Raw genomic sequence first — 16,401 nt, forward strand, 5'->3', positions numbered from 1 at the left:
TCAATATATGGTGGTAACCTTGAGAGACCACAGCGTCTACAGAATCAATTATTTGCAGAATACATCGAAAAAAGCGTTATTTCATGAAAAATATGAAGGAATCATCTGCGAAATTTATTGAAATGGAATTAGGTATTCCTCAAACAATTGAGTACCGCATTTTGAATAGGTCTTTAGGTTTTTGCAAGTTAGTTCGAGGGAAATTAGCCACTGATCCCTTTTGTGTGATAACCTCACCGGTGAAGAGTTGTGAGAAAATTTCTGAAAAATTAGCGAATTATTTCTTTGTTCCATTCTGCATATTTACCTGATTGGACAGCCTGTGACTATTATCTGAACCTGAAAATCCATTTGTTGATGAAAGGAAGACGTCATAAACCATATGAAGCTATCTTAGACAACACTCCGAAAAAGGACAAAGAAAATTCGTTTGATAATTTAGAGAAGCATTCAAATTTGGAAGCAGAAGGCAAATAATAATATAAAAAATTTGTTGTTTATATTTGTAAAAAGTTCGGTTTATTTAAGAGTAGAGGGTATGAAACATTACATTTCACTTTTCTCCCTAGCCACCCCAGCTCACTAAAAACTTTATGCTAATCGTCATGTGAGCCTGCGAATGCTCTTAACTTTCGCCACACCGGCGCCTTGAACGCAAAGAAGTTCTGCTACGCAACTTATTTTGCTGCTGATTTGAGTTAAATGTAGGCTTACCATATCCCAAAAGCCAGCCAGCTTGACACTCACCTAAAATGAACTTGATTTCAAAAAAATATCTTGATAATTAATATAACGCATACGTATAAATGAGCAGAAAAACTGCAATATTTTATTAAAAAAACAATGAAAACATAACAAATTATATAGAAATTAAAAAAAAACAAAAACGTTTTACAATTCAATATACGTCAAATAACATAAACTTCCTATAATTAATTCACATTTAACTATATTAATTTTTCCACACATACTTTGTACTTTTAGTAACAGACTTAAGTAGTTCTGTTCCTTTAGGCGTTAGCAAAAAATTTTGAAAATTTTCATGCAAGTTTTGTCTTATTAACAATTCAGCCTTTATAAGGTCAAATGCTATTCTATTCCTTTCTTTAGAATATAAATTGTTTAATGTACTAAAAGTCCTTTCACAAAAAGCATTACTAATTGGAATAGAAAAAACAAATGAGATCAATTTAAATATATTTATCAAGTTATTTTGATCACATTTTTTGAAAAAGTAAGACCATATTTTGTCAATCGGAATATCTTTTGGCAATTAATTAAACACTTCTCGAAGACAGCAATATTCTCTATATAACATGTCATTATCAATAAAATTTGATATCTGTAAAATTTTTGGAAGCTCTGCTTATGTATCCCATGACAAAAGAGATTGTTTCAGATTTAAAACTGATATGTGTTTGTAACTCGATTCATCTCCGAAATCATATCGTTGCTCCAAGTATAATAGTGTTTGTTAAAAATTGCTTTCCTTCCAATTTGAATGCTTGAACATCATTGTTTGAAATATTTAAAAAAATAACCAAAACTCTACTTTCATCGAAACAATCCTTTCTTCGGCTTTGAAGACTATTTATAAGTTTACTCATTATGCTGTGAAGTTCCATTATTGTACAAGAATAATTTTCAAGCGCTAGTATAGTTGATAGGAATTCATGCATTACATTATGAATAAAATACAAATATGCCTCTGATAATCTTTCAGAAATGCACTCTTCATCCGCATTATTTAGTTCAGTATCTGATATTCAATATGATACAAATTTCCAGATTTCTTTTCTGCAGTTGTTTTTCCTCTTTTGCAAAAAGTACCTTTTAACCGCAGGCCAAGAATGTAATAATCGGTCAATTGCAGGCAAAAGGGAAACCCATCGAGTGGGAACATGCCGAAGTAGATGCTTGTATTCGATACATGCAAACTCAAAACATTCCTTTAACTTTTCATTTGACAAAGCTGATGAGCTGAATTCATTGAAGGTTTTAATCACAATGTTTTCTACGTCGACAGATGAAGCATTTAATGCACTTTTGATGCAGTTATTTATTACATAGCAATTGCAATTTGCCTTTATAATTTTCTGGTTTACATCTTTCAGTTTTATAAATACGGAATTATGAACACCGTAATTAACTGCAATTTGCTGAATGTTAAGGTTATTTTTAGTTGTTATTCTTATGATATTGCCAAAAATGTCTTTAGCAGCCTCTTTTGGGCCTTCATAAAAATCTAAAATTTTTTGATGTATTCCTGTTTCAGCATCGAAATATTGAACGGCATATTTGATGCATCGCTGCTTACCGAAAAGTAAAAACTTTCTTTTATTGCATCAGCTACTTTTTTTCGTGCGTATGGTGCCAATACGTTGCGTGTTATGGCTGCTGCTTTGGTACGGCCACAACTTATTTTATTAGCTATTTTATATATATATAATCCTCCTCCTATTTGTGGTGTGCGTCTTGATGTTGTTCCACTAATGGAGGGACCTACAGTTTCAAGCCGACTCCTAACGGCAGATATTTTTATGAGGAGCTTTTTCATGGCAGAAATACACTCGGAGGTTTGCCATTGCCTGCCGAGGGGCGACCGCTATTATTTTTAAATTTTGGTTTCACCGAGATTCGAACCAACGTTCTCTCTGTGAATTCCGAATGGTAATCACGCACCAACCCATTCGGCTACGGCGGCCGCTATTTTACTGTCGCAATATATTGAAGAACTTAGTTTTAATTGGCAGTCTAAGCTGTTATAAGTAAGCCCGTGAACAACATTGTGAAAAACGCACATTAGTTCGCCCCGGGTATGTGTGAATCCTCATTTGAGTCTGCCGGAACAGTGAAGTTTATCATGCTGTGTGATAATTTTTGAGACAATGCTAATTTCATATGCCGTTTTGTTTGGGCATGTTTGCATAATGCTCGACTTCCTTTATATTTTATAGAAATATCAATTTGACATAATTTGCAAAATGCGGTATAATCATCTTTATTTTAATCTATTTGCAATATTCTGCTTCTTTAATCCATCTATCTCAGAATGTTCTATATCTTCGTTTTTTTGAAGTTCCGGCATCTTCGTTATTTTCCATGGTAAATAAACGACACAAGGCTCATATATTGTAACAATATTCATTTAAATTCTTGAACAAATACAACATTAAACAATTTAAGTTAACTATACACACCAGAAAAATTTACGCTTAATTTCAATCAACTGTTTAATGTTGTATTTTTTTAGTGATGGGTAAAAACAAGCAATAAGTCAATGATGAGTTAGGGGGGAAATTACAAGTGTTGTACTTTTTTGGTTATCGATTGCAATGAATTCTTGATATTAGGCAGAAAAAAAGAATTAGTTTTTGGGTTTGGTGATGATGATGATACAAATTTTTTAATATTGAATTTTTTTAATTTTAAAAATTAACTGGACAAATTATAATTTATCTTGACACTTGACAGGACCTAAAAAATCTTGACAATCAAGCTCATTCCAGGCCATGTGGGAACCCTAGTTAAATGCCACTCTCGTCATCCAGGAGAGATAGAGAGAGTAGTCACTCGTCTCGACACAAAGTATGCGCGGTAATTTAAATAAATTTAGATAAAATAGCTGATGTGAGCTGTTTAAGAAGCGAAGCTGTTGAAACGTGTCGAAGTGTGAGGGCTCTTAATGCGCTGTATATTCACACATTAATTCCGCTTGAGAGAATTTTGTGATGTCAGAAAAATGAATATTAAAGAAATTAACAGTCGAAATGCCACGCACTATCCCAATTGTATAGGTTAGTCCCTGAAAATACTTTTGCCTACTTATACAATATTTGCCGCTGTTCAGCGTTAGTTTAGCTTTTAATATTAACATTCAATGCTACAACTAAGTTATCTATGCCACCCTATACTAAACTCATGTTCTCTCTCTCTCTAATTCTTTGTAGGATTCAGCTTCATCTCGCATACCGCGCCTAGATGGCGTCTCACGTATTCCATTACCCGGCAGCTTGCGACCACCCAGCTCAACCGCACAGACCGTTACCGGTATAGCAGCACGTACATCGCAAATTTTTCAGCGCGCATCCACAGTGGGATTCCAACAGAAACGTCCCGCAACTTTGGCTGGTCTGCGACCGTCCACTGTGAGCGCGAATTCACTTAAACGCAGCGCATCCGGTGATCACATCACCAACGCAGTCAACTTGGTAACCAAGAAAACCACTACAGCAATTAAAAAATGGATAGGAAGGCCGGAGAAAATACCTCCACCGACTGCAGTCCCTAAGACGGCACAAATCGTGTGGCAAACCATAACTAAACGAAAACAAGCACCAGAAAAGGATGACCCAGTTCCGGATGTGGCTCCGAAGAATGAATATTTCTGTACACCACGGCCACTCACGCGCTCCGATACATTTGTACGCACCGACAGTCCCAACGACATTACACAGTTCGCACCAAGCTTGCTTACACAATCTACACCAGCACCACCCACTACCGGGTCGCTTACAACCACACGCATAACCCGTCCACCGGATATCAATGAGACAACGAAATTGCTAAGCACCAATACGCGTCACGCACTATACACCACCCAAAGTCTGGACATCAGTCAATTCAATCCAGCGGCGCAACTAGGCGAAACGTTTGAAACAACCATGAAACGTACAATGACGCTCGATGAAACGAAAGAAGATGTGACCTATCGCTATTCACCGCATGCAAGACAAACAATACTGAAACCCAATCTTACTACAACCTTGAATGCACCCGCCTTACTTGGTCAAACTATGAATGTGGTCTCCTCTGCGGAAACTTTTACATTGAAGTCACAGGGGATCTCTAACGCCACCACACTCTTGGACACTACACCAGCTATGGGTGGTACGAGAATCGTTGACTCTGCTGATGCAATCTCACCCATTACTAACGCCACTTACTCAAATCCTGATTCGCTGGATAATCTACAGTTATTGGAAGACGTGTCTGCGCCGTCTGGTTTCTTAGATATGGATCTAACATTACAATCAGAGAGTGCGAGCGAACATGAAAAGACCCGCGACAATTTATTAGACTGTTCCGTCTCCTCAGAGCCAGATGAGATGAATAGTACGCTGAAAGCGCTGGCGCCAGAAAAAGCTCACATGAAACTGCCACTCAACTCGACGTTAAATACCGAAAAGTTGCTGGATCTCACCACCGACACGCTGTCGCCGTCGAATCGGGAAATTCACATGCTTAACCTGACCAAAGATTATCTGGGCTCATCGCACATTAGTTTGGGCAATACCAGTCAGCTGCTGTACATGACGCAACAGCAAAATACTCTTACTGATCACAACACGCCTGACTACAACCACGTAAAGAAATTGCAGGAACAGAAGCATTTACTAACTTCACCTCAACTAGCACTCAAAAGTGCCCACAGTGATTTGGTGCTGCCCACGCGCACCCCAGATGACGAGCCATTAAGCATGCCAATGGAAGTCGATGCGAACACATTGCTGGCAATGGGTTCACGCACAGAAGAGTTCTATGCAGCGCGTGAAGGTAAACAGGGTCAGGCGGTGGGCATCGCCACATCGCTGCAGGATGTCAACAATCCGAATGTGAGACAGAAATCACGTTACTCCTTCGGTTTGGATCTCACCGAGTCCACACTCGATTGCTCAATAGAATTGGTGGATGTGTCACTTTCTTCAAGCGCTGCTCTGCATCCGACTGCCCACAATACTATGGCTGCTCATCCACAATCGCCTTCTTTGCACGCCCAACCACAACACCAGCAGGCATTGAGGCGCCAAACTTCTTTTGAGTTGGATGAAAGTCTGGGTATTTTGACACCCGACCAGATGAAGGAGTTTCTAGACTCGTCTAACACTAACAACACAAACAACTTGGAATTGCCTCTAGCGCATAACGGCAATAAAATGGTAATTCATCATATGCGCATTGATCAGACGCCATCACCGGAGGAACTGCCACTTGATCCTGTTGAGGTAAAGACTGACGTCACAGAACTTTTACTGTCACAGCAACACCAACATCAGCCGAATATTTTTGAGTCGTCTATAAATCTGCAACATCAGCAACAATTGCAGCAGCGTCAGCAACAGTTACAGCAACAACAACTGCAGTCTAGCTCAATCAGTACTGCCGAGCCGGTCTCCACACACACCGACACCGACATGTCATCTAAAACGTCGGACGCAATGACCAAATCCAATGTATCCAAGATTTCGACCAGCTTTATCACTAGCGTTACAAGTGTAACAAGTTTAGACACCGGTTATCAGGGCGATGGTGAAATGTCACGACCAGCTTCGCGCGGCGCCTGTGACCACTCGCCTTCAAATGGGCCTACGGCACGCAAATGCGGCCACGTTTCACGTCAACCTAGCTTTAATCAACAATTGCAGCAGCAACAAATGCCACTGGTGCGCCGCCAAGATCCAATGACGGACTCAGATTTTTTCACTGAATCCGATGCGGATGACATCTTTCATCGTGGCGATCGACGCGCGCAAGTAATCGATGGCCAACTGTATGGGCCGATGCTGCAGCCAGCAGCCTCAGTGTTCATATCCGAGGATCCGGAAGATTCGTGCATGGAATCGTCGGGCATATTCACGGATGTCGAGAATAGATGTGACGATGATTTGGCGCAAATGCGGCGTCAGGACACACAAGACGCAATGTTGGATATGTCGCCGGAAGGTGAGGGCGATGATTCCACCGAAACAGTGAAAAGCAATCGGGAAGCCAGCAAAAATGCCAATGGGGGCGAGCGCGCAAACGCAAATAAAAGTGAAATTAATGCCGGCGACGACATAACTGTAAACACAATGGCGCGAAATGTTGCCGCTACAACACTCGGTCAAGGTCAATTGAGTAACAGCCAAACATCTTCTACAATACATAGCAGCATGAGCACCGATCGCCTCTCCGCAGCGACGCTCTCCAATCGCACTTCATACTGCAGTGTCGACGGCAACACAGTGAACGCGGACTGCAAAAGCTTTTCATCGCTGGAAGAAGCTTTTGATGAGAGCACGTCGGCGCAGAATATCAGCGGCACAATCAACACCACGTTTCTAAGTCCAGCAAGCACTGAGTGCGCAAAACACTCACCGCTCTCCACGACTGGAAACGAAGACTGCGCTGACTGCATCAACAGTCGGTGTGGCGACGATAGCATGGCTAGAGCTGATACAAAACAGCACGCGTCAGTGCATAGAGTGACTCCATCATATAAACACCTATCTTTAAATTCGCTCTCGACAGTTGCGGCAAAAAGCGCCGCATTTGGTGGTGCTAAATTAGAAAACGACGAAAACAGATTCGTTTTAGGTTTGTCGGCATCGCGCGGGCGCGTACTAATTGAAAGGGAAACACTTTCGGAATCGGGTACGGCTGGCACAAAAGTAGCCTGCGCCTCCTCATCATCTTCAACGACCTCGTTATCTTTAGACAACCAAAGCAGCAACAACAGTAAGAACATACAACGATACGCGTTAGAGGCCGTAGTTGCAGCAGCCGCAAAAGCCACAAACGCCGCCGGTGGTACAAACAAACGAACGCCGCGCACGTCGAAATTCGCATCCGCGCATAATTCGCCCAAACAATACGCATCGAGCGGGTCGGTCGCGAGTGTAATTGATAGCGGTACGCCAGCATCGAGTGTGCGCAAAAAGCAGACACCCAACAAATGGGATGCAGTGATGAATAAAATTCAAAGTAACAAAGCTCTGCCTAAGAAAAATTTAAAAGAAGTGAAATCAAAAGTGTCAACATTACGCCCCAGCAATGGGGTAAGTGCTGCGAGCGGTGCTGTTGGCAACGTTGCCACAAAGGGCGGGTCGGGTCGATTGAATGTCGGTGCTACACAGGCGCGCTCAAGCGCCAGCTCCACACCACTAATACGCCGTTCGCCAACCTCAACTACTGGGAGCGGCACCATGAGTCCGCGCACCAATGGGATGTTGTTGCCGCTGCGGCCAACGGATAACGGCACACAACGCAGCGGTAGCGGCAGTCCAACAACAGCGCAACAAGTGACAAAGCGACTGTTCCAGGGAGTTGCCGCTAAGCGGTAAGTTTCAGCTTTTTAAGTTTGGCTACCAAATACTTGAAAGTAAAAATAAAGTAATGCAATAATAAAACACAATAAATATGTACGCAGGTGTGTGTTTTTCACATTCCATTGCGCCTTATCTGGCGCGGCTTGGGTGATTTTCGCCTGTATGCGCTGAAAGATAGTCTATTAGACAACTATTTGTTTGGCTGAGTATTTGATATTTGCTTATCGCTTCCATCTTTATGCCTTCAGACTGAACAAGTGGCGATACCGTTATCATGTCATTTGCAAATATGCGCGCACACATACCTACGTACATACATTTTCTGTTTTCGGCGCGTCTGGTTTTGTGGTGTTTACGCGCTACAAATTTAGCTTAACAAGCCTTTTGAATTTGAGAGCTTATTTGTATAATTTAAAAACGAAGTAGCTTCCATTGCTCCAGTTGACTTAGCATTTTGGTTTGTATTCGAAACTATTCACTGATGTAAGCAAATAACCGAGGTTTGACTGTAAAAGCTTGTAAGTATTTTTATGGCTGGTGCGCACTATTAGAATAGTATTACTTGCCTGACAGTATTATAACGGTTGTTTTCAACACAACTCGAGGTTTCAGCTATTTTTGAATTTTCGTAGAGAGCACATGAATTTCGCACCTTCAAATCCGTTGCGCGTGCTGCCCAAGTAAGAGGATTCCTCAGAGCATGAGTACCCATTAGAGACATTCCATTCCGGACCTTTTGATTCATGTTTGCTTAACTGCTATTCATTGGTAATTTCCATGCGATGGTCCTAAGCGCAAACAGGAGTTAGAAGGATTTTCCATCTTTTTCCCACTCACACAGTTACTTAGTTTAGACGAGCCGCTTGCTACAAGGCGCCCGTTTGCAGCCGAACCTAACCTGGTGGACATTCGCTGCAAAAGCAGCTGGATGAGCGCTTACACCAAATACGTCGGAGTGGCCTCACCAAGACTCCCTACTCTCTTAGCCGTAACCTTAAGTTCCATGCGGGTTGGTCAGTACATCTTCTTTAAGGATGCTCTCGTTGCCCGTAGAGCGCGACGTGGACGTGAGAGCAAGAATTGAGGGTATGCAGTTACAACCACGACTACGACACCCAATTGCCCATTGTGTTTTTGCGTGGTGGGTCTAAAACCTTGCGCACAACCAGATATACTGGGCAGCTTAGCCTTCTCACATTAGCTGGAGGATATTTGACCGAAGCCAAGTTGTGAACTGCTTAGACCATATGCAAACGAATCGTCATGGCCCCTTCTAAGTAAGCGGGGACTTTCTCCACTTGTGTGGACTTATATACACGGAACCATCCTCCCTATGGTCCGAGGCCCTATGCTCCAATCGGAGAAACAGGAACCGATGATGATGAATTAAATCTAGAGGGATACTGATATTAGATTATTTATACGAGTATTTGTTTGTCTGCTCGTCCGTCCAGTCACATGATAATTGGAGTAAAAATTGAGATCGGTTAAACTTGGTACATCTATTTTTGGCGATCCACGGAGCTTCGGCTTCGATTTCTTCCAGATTCGGTCGCAAAAGTTCGGCTCGATTTCGTTTCGGCTTCAGTCGAAAATTTTACGGCATTTTTTTCCCTACGATTTGAGACCTCTTTTCAATCTTATACAGGTAATTCTCGGCTAAAGCAAATTAATTTAGAATCTCTAGAAAAGAGAAGGACGGTCCTTTCGTTTATTTTTAGTGTTTTTAATGGCATCGACGACTGTTCAATGCAGCTAAGAAGTCTTCGCAATGCTTAACCTTTAATGAGGTCAACTTTAAGACTAAAATTACGAATAATGCAGCCATTGCTAGCGTTTTTCGAGGTTATATTTCATTATTCAATTCCAGTCTGCTTGATCTCACTTTATCTAAATCTAATTTTATAAAAATTTTAAATACTGACTATTTAAAATAAATTTTAAATATTGACTACTTTGGCTTATTTTTCTATAAATTTTTGTCTGGTCTGTAAGGTAATTTGTACTTCAGATTATTAAAATAAATAAATACATCTTTTCTGCAAATCTTTTGGATGCATTGATGAATCTTACGAGGTCCGGAAGAGGGAGAGTATGAACTTTACGCATACTCAGTACGTCGTACCCCAATAGCCTAAGTATGATTCTAGAAAACGCCAGATAGCTACAGAGCAAATTCTCTGCAGTGTCCTCATTCTCACGGCAGGATAAGCATATTGGGTCGTCAATGATTCCCATGGTAGCCATATGCTGCGACCTGTGATTACACCCACCAGTACCCTACTAAGTTTTAGGAGAAAGGTCGCTAATTCCCTGTTAGGTTCCTTCACAAAGCACTTAGGTACTCTGCAAGAGCTCAACTCAGACCAAAGTCTTCTGCAGGTATACCTCATGAAGTCGTCAATCGATAGTTGAATCGATGCAGAATTGACACCTAGAAAGAGTTCAGGTCCTAGTGGTATGCTTGCAGAGCCTTCATTATCACAGTCAGTTTATCAACCAACTCACTCCCTGTAATACCACAATGCCCATACACCCAAATAAGACAAACTTTATTGTGTTTTGCAACATTGTTAAGTTTTGTCTTACATGCATCGTCAAATTTCGAAGAGCAGCGCGACGTAGCAGGGACTCTTAGTGCAGTTTGATTGTCACTACAAATTCCAATACTACTTTCTCGCCATTTTTTCTCAATTAGCTAGTATGCTACAAAACTCTTACTGGGAAAAATTCTATATTCCTTTAACAATAAACTCTGCCGCTGCAAACCGTTAGGTAACTGCCGTATTTGGACGGGAAACTAATAAATGACTAGTGAAATGACTGATGAATGTATAAACCATGTCAGCCTCTGTGGTCCAAAAAGTGGTTGCCATATATACGCGGCACCCGTCGTGAAAGGTTTAGACCTTGAATTTTTCAATATTACTGCAATAAAAAATCAATTGAAATTTACTTGTTGCTACATTCCAATATGCAGGCCGTCACTTTAAGCTGCTACGAGGTATTTGGAACGTAGCTGGTGGAGGTAGAAGCTGCTGAGATTATTTCGGAGGCCAATCGCACAGTTGTTTGCCTTTGGAATTTACGTGATAGCTAAGTAGCTCAAATAAATAATAGGCCTCTTATTTTCGCCCAGCGTTAGCAAGTGGCGACTAGATGAAGCAACTAGAAAAGAGCTGACTAAAATTACATTTACTTGTGAAATAGTGAGTTATACCAGTTTTATGATTCGCTAGCGGCGAATCTTGCTGGATAACTTTGTTGTTGAGCCGAGCGGGGAGATAGCAAGCAGAGAAGTGGTGCATAGAATAGACCTAATAAAAGCAAATTATTCGTTATCAAATAATAAATTATTTTAATGATTTAATCTGTTACAAAGGGATTGAGAAATTGTTGAGTACTGTGACTATTAAAAAAGTGATTTTGAAGTACCTATTCGCTACGCCATCGAGTGTAGGTAGCGACTAATTTCTTTGTCCATAAATATTTTATGTGAAGTTTCAACAATTTAATAGACAGCCTGCCGAGCGCTCATTGCATTATCCGGAAAAAATTCCATATGCACACGAAATTATAGATTTTATGTTTATTTGGCTTTCCACTTTCTCATCAATTTAATTTTTTTTAAGTACTTTTCAATAAATAGTTTAAATATTTATACTAACTCTATGATATTAATTATTTAACGCAGTGTATATGACATATAAGTTCTCTATACGAATTCAATATTATATAAAAACATGCGCCCGATACATAAAGCTTGACGCCCTCCAAACACAGACACTTTTCTGTTAATATTTGGCTTTCTTTTCTAGATATTTTGTCACTTGAACAAACAGTCAAATGCGAAACCAGGTTGGAAGCAGTGTGTCAAGCTTAGAGCACAAGAAATGTTTTATAAATTTTGCGGTTGAAAACATAGTCAAGCAATATTTAATGTGCTCCAAAATGACACCCATTACAATAAATCATGATTTAGTAACATTATTAAAATGGACGCCAAGCCCAATTAATTATAAATTAAATTCTTAGTAGGAAAACTCGCAAATTTGAAAAGAATGACAATTTTATATTAAGAAAAAATAGGAAAAATTGTAAAATAAACCCTTTAAAAAGTCTAACGCACTGTGAGCTTAGCGGGAATTTCCAAATATTTTGCTGCTAGGGAATGGATAAAACCAAATTCTTTTGAAAGTTTGGGTTGTACTCGTAATTTTTTAATTTTCTCAACAAAAAAAAAAAGAATTGATAATCTCGTATTTAGTAGAAATAATCTTCTGATCTTAGCTTAGTGGTTTTACTAAAAAAGCTGTTTAAATTATTGAAGTTTAATAAATAGCCCCTGGGTCCACCCTGATTCTCAATGACTTTTTGTATTCGATTTGGCATAGAATTGATAATCCTACCGCAAGTTTCTGTGGAAGTGGAATACCACAGTGCCTTGATTTTTGTCACAAATTAATTTTTATGAATGTTTCCTTCCCGATTCGCTTCTTTAAGGGGATACATACCTGTAAACGGCCAGGTTTTCCCTGATTTTCATTCAAATTATTTAAAATGAAGACCTGAATACAAAATACCAAACATTTTTTTTTGTTTATTAATGCCATAATTTCCAATATGAAAAAAATCGCGGAATAAAATGCTTAAAAAATTAATTTTGGGGCGAATTTTTTTTACTATTTTTGTTTCGAAAAAATTATTTTTTCGAAAAATTTTCGAAAACTTGTAAATTCACATAGAAAGTAATACCATAAAAAATGTGTGCAGGGAGATCGATCAATGACTTACGCCAATTCCAAAAATATAGTTTTGAGAAAAGCGCGTCTAAAGTTTGAATACAACGTATGTATCTCTCCCAGCGCTCGAACGCAAAGACGAAGAAGAAAGTCGTCACGGTTGTCGATCTATAATATAAGAAATACTTAAATTTACGTTCTAAAAATTTTTTGACATATTCTTAAAGGATTATATTAACATTTTATGAAAAAATGTTTTCAATGAGATTTAGGTTGGGAGACTGTCTTAGGCAATCCATAACTTTAAGATGATTTTGTATCACTCTTTCACGTACTAGCATCGAGGAGTGTTTTTGGTCATTATCTTGCCTCAAAAACCACCGAAGTCGCATATTCTACTCAGCAAATAGTAGCATCATTTCTTGAAGTATGTCCTTGTAAATAAATTTGTCCATTTTATTGGTTATAAGGTGAACAGGTCTTACTCCATACGAAGAGAAGTATCCCCAAATCATTATTTTGCCGTCATTTTTTTTTCTGCGAAGAATTGAGAAAACTTGTCCTTTAGGATGTCTGACATTTCGCCCTGCATCATTTCCAAATAAATGTATTTTTGTTTCATCGCCCCAAAGTATGTTATACCATTTTTTCATACCCTCTGGTCGACACCATCGGAATTGTGCTTTTAAGCAAAATTTTTCCTTTTCTTTAAATTTGTTTGTTTCAACAGAGGAACTTCACAAACTATTCTGCCTGGTAGTTTCATGTTGTTCAGTTAACACTGCATACTTCTTGCTGATACTACGTTGGTGATTTCAGCTGCAGTGGCCTTTGATGACTTTAAAGGGTCCCTCTTGACAAGAGCCGCAATTAAATTATCAGTGGTGCAAGTCGTTTTATGTTTGCTATCACGCCGTTCTGTAAACTTTTTGCGCCTAAGGGCATTTATAACAAATATTTTCGACCGTACAAGTGACTCAGCGATCATTTTGTACGGTTTTTATTTTGTTTTCGAAAATTGATCACAAGCTTCCGCTTTTAAACGCTGCGCACGACCCATCGTTGAAAGACATTCATATTAATTATTAGTTATTAAATGAACTATCGAATTTGCTATTTACGTTATATTCAAAATGTTTCACTTAATTAGTTAAAATACAAGAGTTATCCGCAAAGTACCTTTTCTAGTGGCTACGCAAAGTTACACTTTGTGAAAATAACCGAATCTGTGCAACCAATAACTCAACTTAATATAACGGGTCTTTGAAATTCGCAACTCACTGCTTCTTTGAAAACCGAACTATTTTTTGTAGGAAAAAGCGAAATTTCAATAATAGTTTTAATATTTCCGAGCCGTCACAAAGAAATCGATTGATAAAGGCAGCGACCCTATTTTAATGTGCATATGTGTATATATAATTGGGGGTGTCCCTTTATTTGGTGTTTGGTCGAGCTCCTCCTTCTATTTGTGTTGTGCGTCTTGCGTTGTTCAACAAATGGGAAAATTTCTTCTATTTTTAGTAAAATTAAACCGTTAAAAAAAACGCTCAAAATCACAACATGAAAAAACTTAGAAATCTAAAACTTTCGGAAAACATGATTTCATTCCTTCAACAGACAAGAACCCCAAAACGTTCGATTATAAAATTAAAGTCGTAAGCTTTCATACAAAGGCTATTAGGCTACTATTATTGAAGATCACTCTAAGAAGTTGTGAACAAATGAACTTGAACTTTTTGAAAGATTTTTCTTGATTCTGTAAAACTTTAAGTAGATTTTCGTAACATAAACAAGCATATCAAACATCTGTTGCGGATATGTCAGCGCTTCAAAGCCGGCACTCGATGACATAAAAATTTAAATCCCGTAATGTAACCGAAGTTATGCAGCAACAGAGGAAAACAAAATAAATGTGCGTATATATGTGGATGTATGTATGTATATATACTATGCGCTTACAAGATATATAGCACATACATCTACATGTACACATATGTACATACATATATTTATAAGCATTCTGCTCTTTTGCTATTTAAATTTGTTCAACCATAGAACACCTGCGGCGCCCATAAACTCTTCAATTACCCGAACTCCTCTACTGTTAAGCTGCGAGATTACCAAAGGCAATAGTACCACAACTTAAGTGCAGTAAAAAGTCTCCATTACTCCTTACAATTATACTTCAGCAATTAAATAACTATGTAGGAGTGTATGTACGTACGCTACGGTTCCAATTGAGTTTAAGTACTCATTAATGCTGCTTAAGAGAAATGTTATATCTTTGCGCCAAAGCCGCGATTCAAATAAAATACTTCAAAAGTAGGAATACGAGCATTAAACCCGACGGCTATCACTCGCCTTAAACGGTATTATTCGTATTCCAATTATAATAAAAAATACCCGAGTAACTCATAAAACAGTTGGCAACTCATTACTGCTGTGAACGTTGGACGCTCATATATCAATTACTTTTACATCTTTCCGGCTCTCACTACACGTACATATGTAGGTGTGAATATTCAAATCTAATGCATACGTGAGTACTACGTTGCTACATACATATATTCTACTGCGAGCGCAGTCTTCCACGTCAAGATGCTTATGTGCCAATGAGGCGTTCCGGTTACAATCGGGGCTGCTGTTCTTCAAATGCACAAACACACAACAAAACATATGAATGTTTACTTGTACATATATATGCACGTACATACCTGTTTATATCTTCATAATTGTTTACGACAACGAGAATGCCAAACCACAAGTAGTGTTGCATAAAAGCGCCAACAATTCACATTGACAGCAAAAGAGAGAAACCACCAACAAAATTCGAAATAAGTAAAACACAAAATATCAACAAAACCTCACTTGCTTTATTGGTTGCTGCTATGAATGAACTCATATGCGGTGATTACATGTGAGTAGTAGTGGCAATAACTACAACAACTATAAAGACTTGCATACATATTGCATCAGCACCAGCAGCTAAGAAGCAACAACTCGACACAGATGAGCAGTGAACAATTAGAACATTGAACGCGTTGACTCGCATTACTTGACTTTCGGTTGCGTTTCATTGCGTGTCGCTGAGACTTGACAGTTCTGTCACAATTGTCATAATAGTCTGTTGCCGCCAACAACATAGCCACATACATATGCACTTAAATATGATGCATAAGAAGTAAGGCTGTAGAGTAGATTTTCAGCATAAATAATCGTATTTGGATATTCGCAACATTTCTTATATTTTGCGGTAGACTACAACAGTCCCCGGAAAACCAATGAAAACAAATTTTTGTATTTGCTCCGTATATTGATTTAGAAACTAAATTCCGAGTTCTTCTTAGCCATTTAACTAATTTTCTGTGGTTAAGACTTGCATCGATGGTGGGGCGGTGGTGTAATGTGGCTAACTTGGGCTTGAGTGCTGTGGCTTCTAGTGGGCAACAACCTTTGTCACCTTTTTAAAAGTTTTTGCTTGGAATTTTCATACTAGTGATGGCTTTAAAATTAACGGTTAATGAAGTGGTTTTGGTATAAAAAACAATTCGCATAATTGTTAAATACTTTAC

At 39.0% G+C, this 16,401-nt stretch overlaps 1 protein-coding gene across 1 annotated transcript in view; it reads left to right on the top strand.

The window, feature by feature from the left end:
- LOC129247105 (serine-rich adhesin for platelets) overlaps positions 1–16,401 on the top strand; it is a 346,746-nt gene that overhangs the window by 76,196 nt on the left and 254,149 nt on the right. Inside the window, exon 2 of the mRNA XM_054886033.1 lies at positions 3,951–8,098. Coding sequence (XP_054742008.1) covers positions 3,951–8,098 — 4,148 coding nt within the window. The remainder of the gene's footprint in view (positions 1–3,950; positions 8,099–16,401) is intronic.

Source organism: Anastrepha obliqua, chromosome 5, assembly GCF_027943255.1.
Source record: "Anastrepha obliqua isolate idAnaObli1 chromosome 5, idAnaObli1_1.0, whole genome shotgun sequence".
In the NCBI taxonomy this organism is placed as follows: Eukaryota; Metazoa; Arthropoda; class Insecta; order Diptera; family Tephritidae; genus Anastrepha; species Anastrepha obliqua.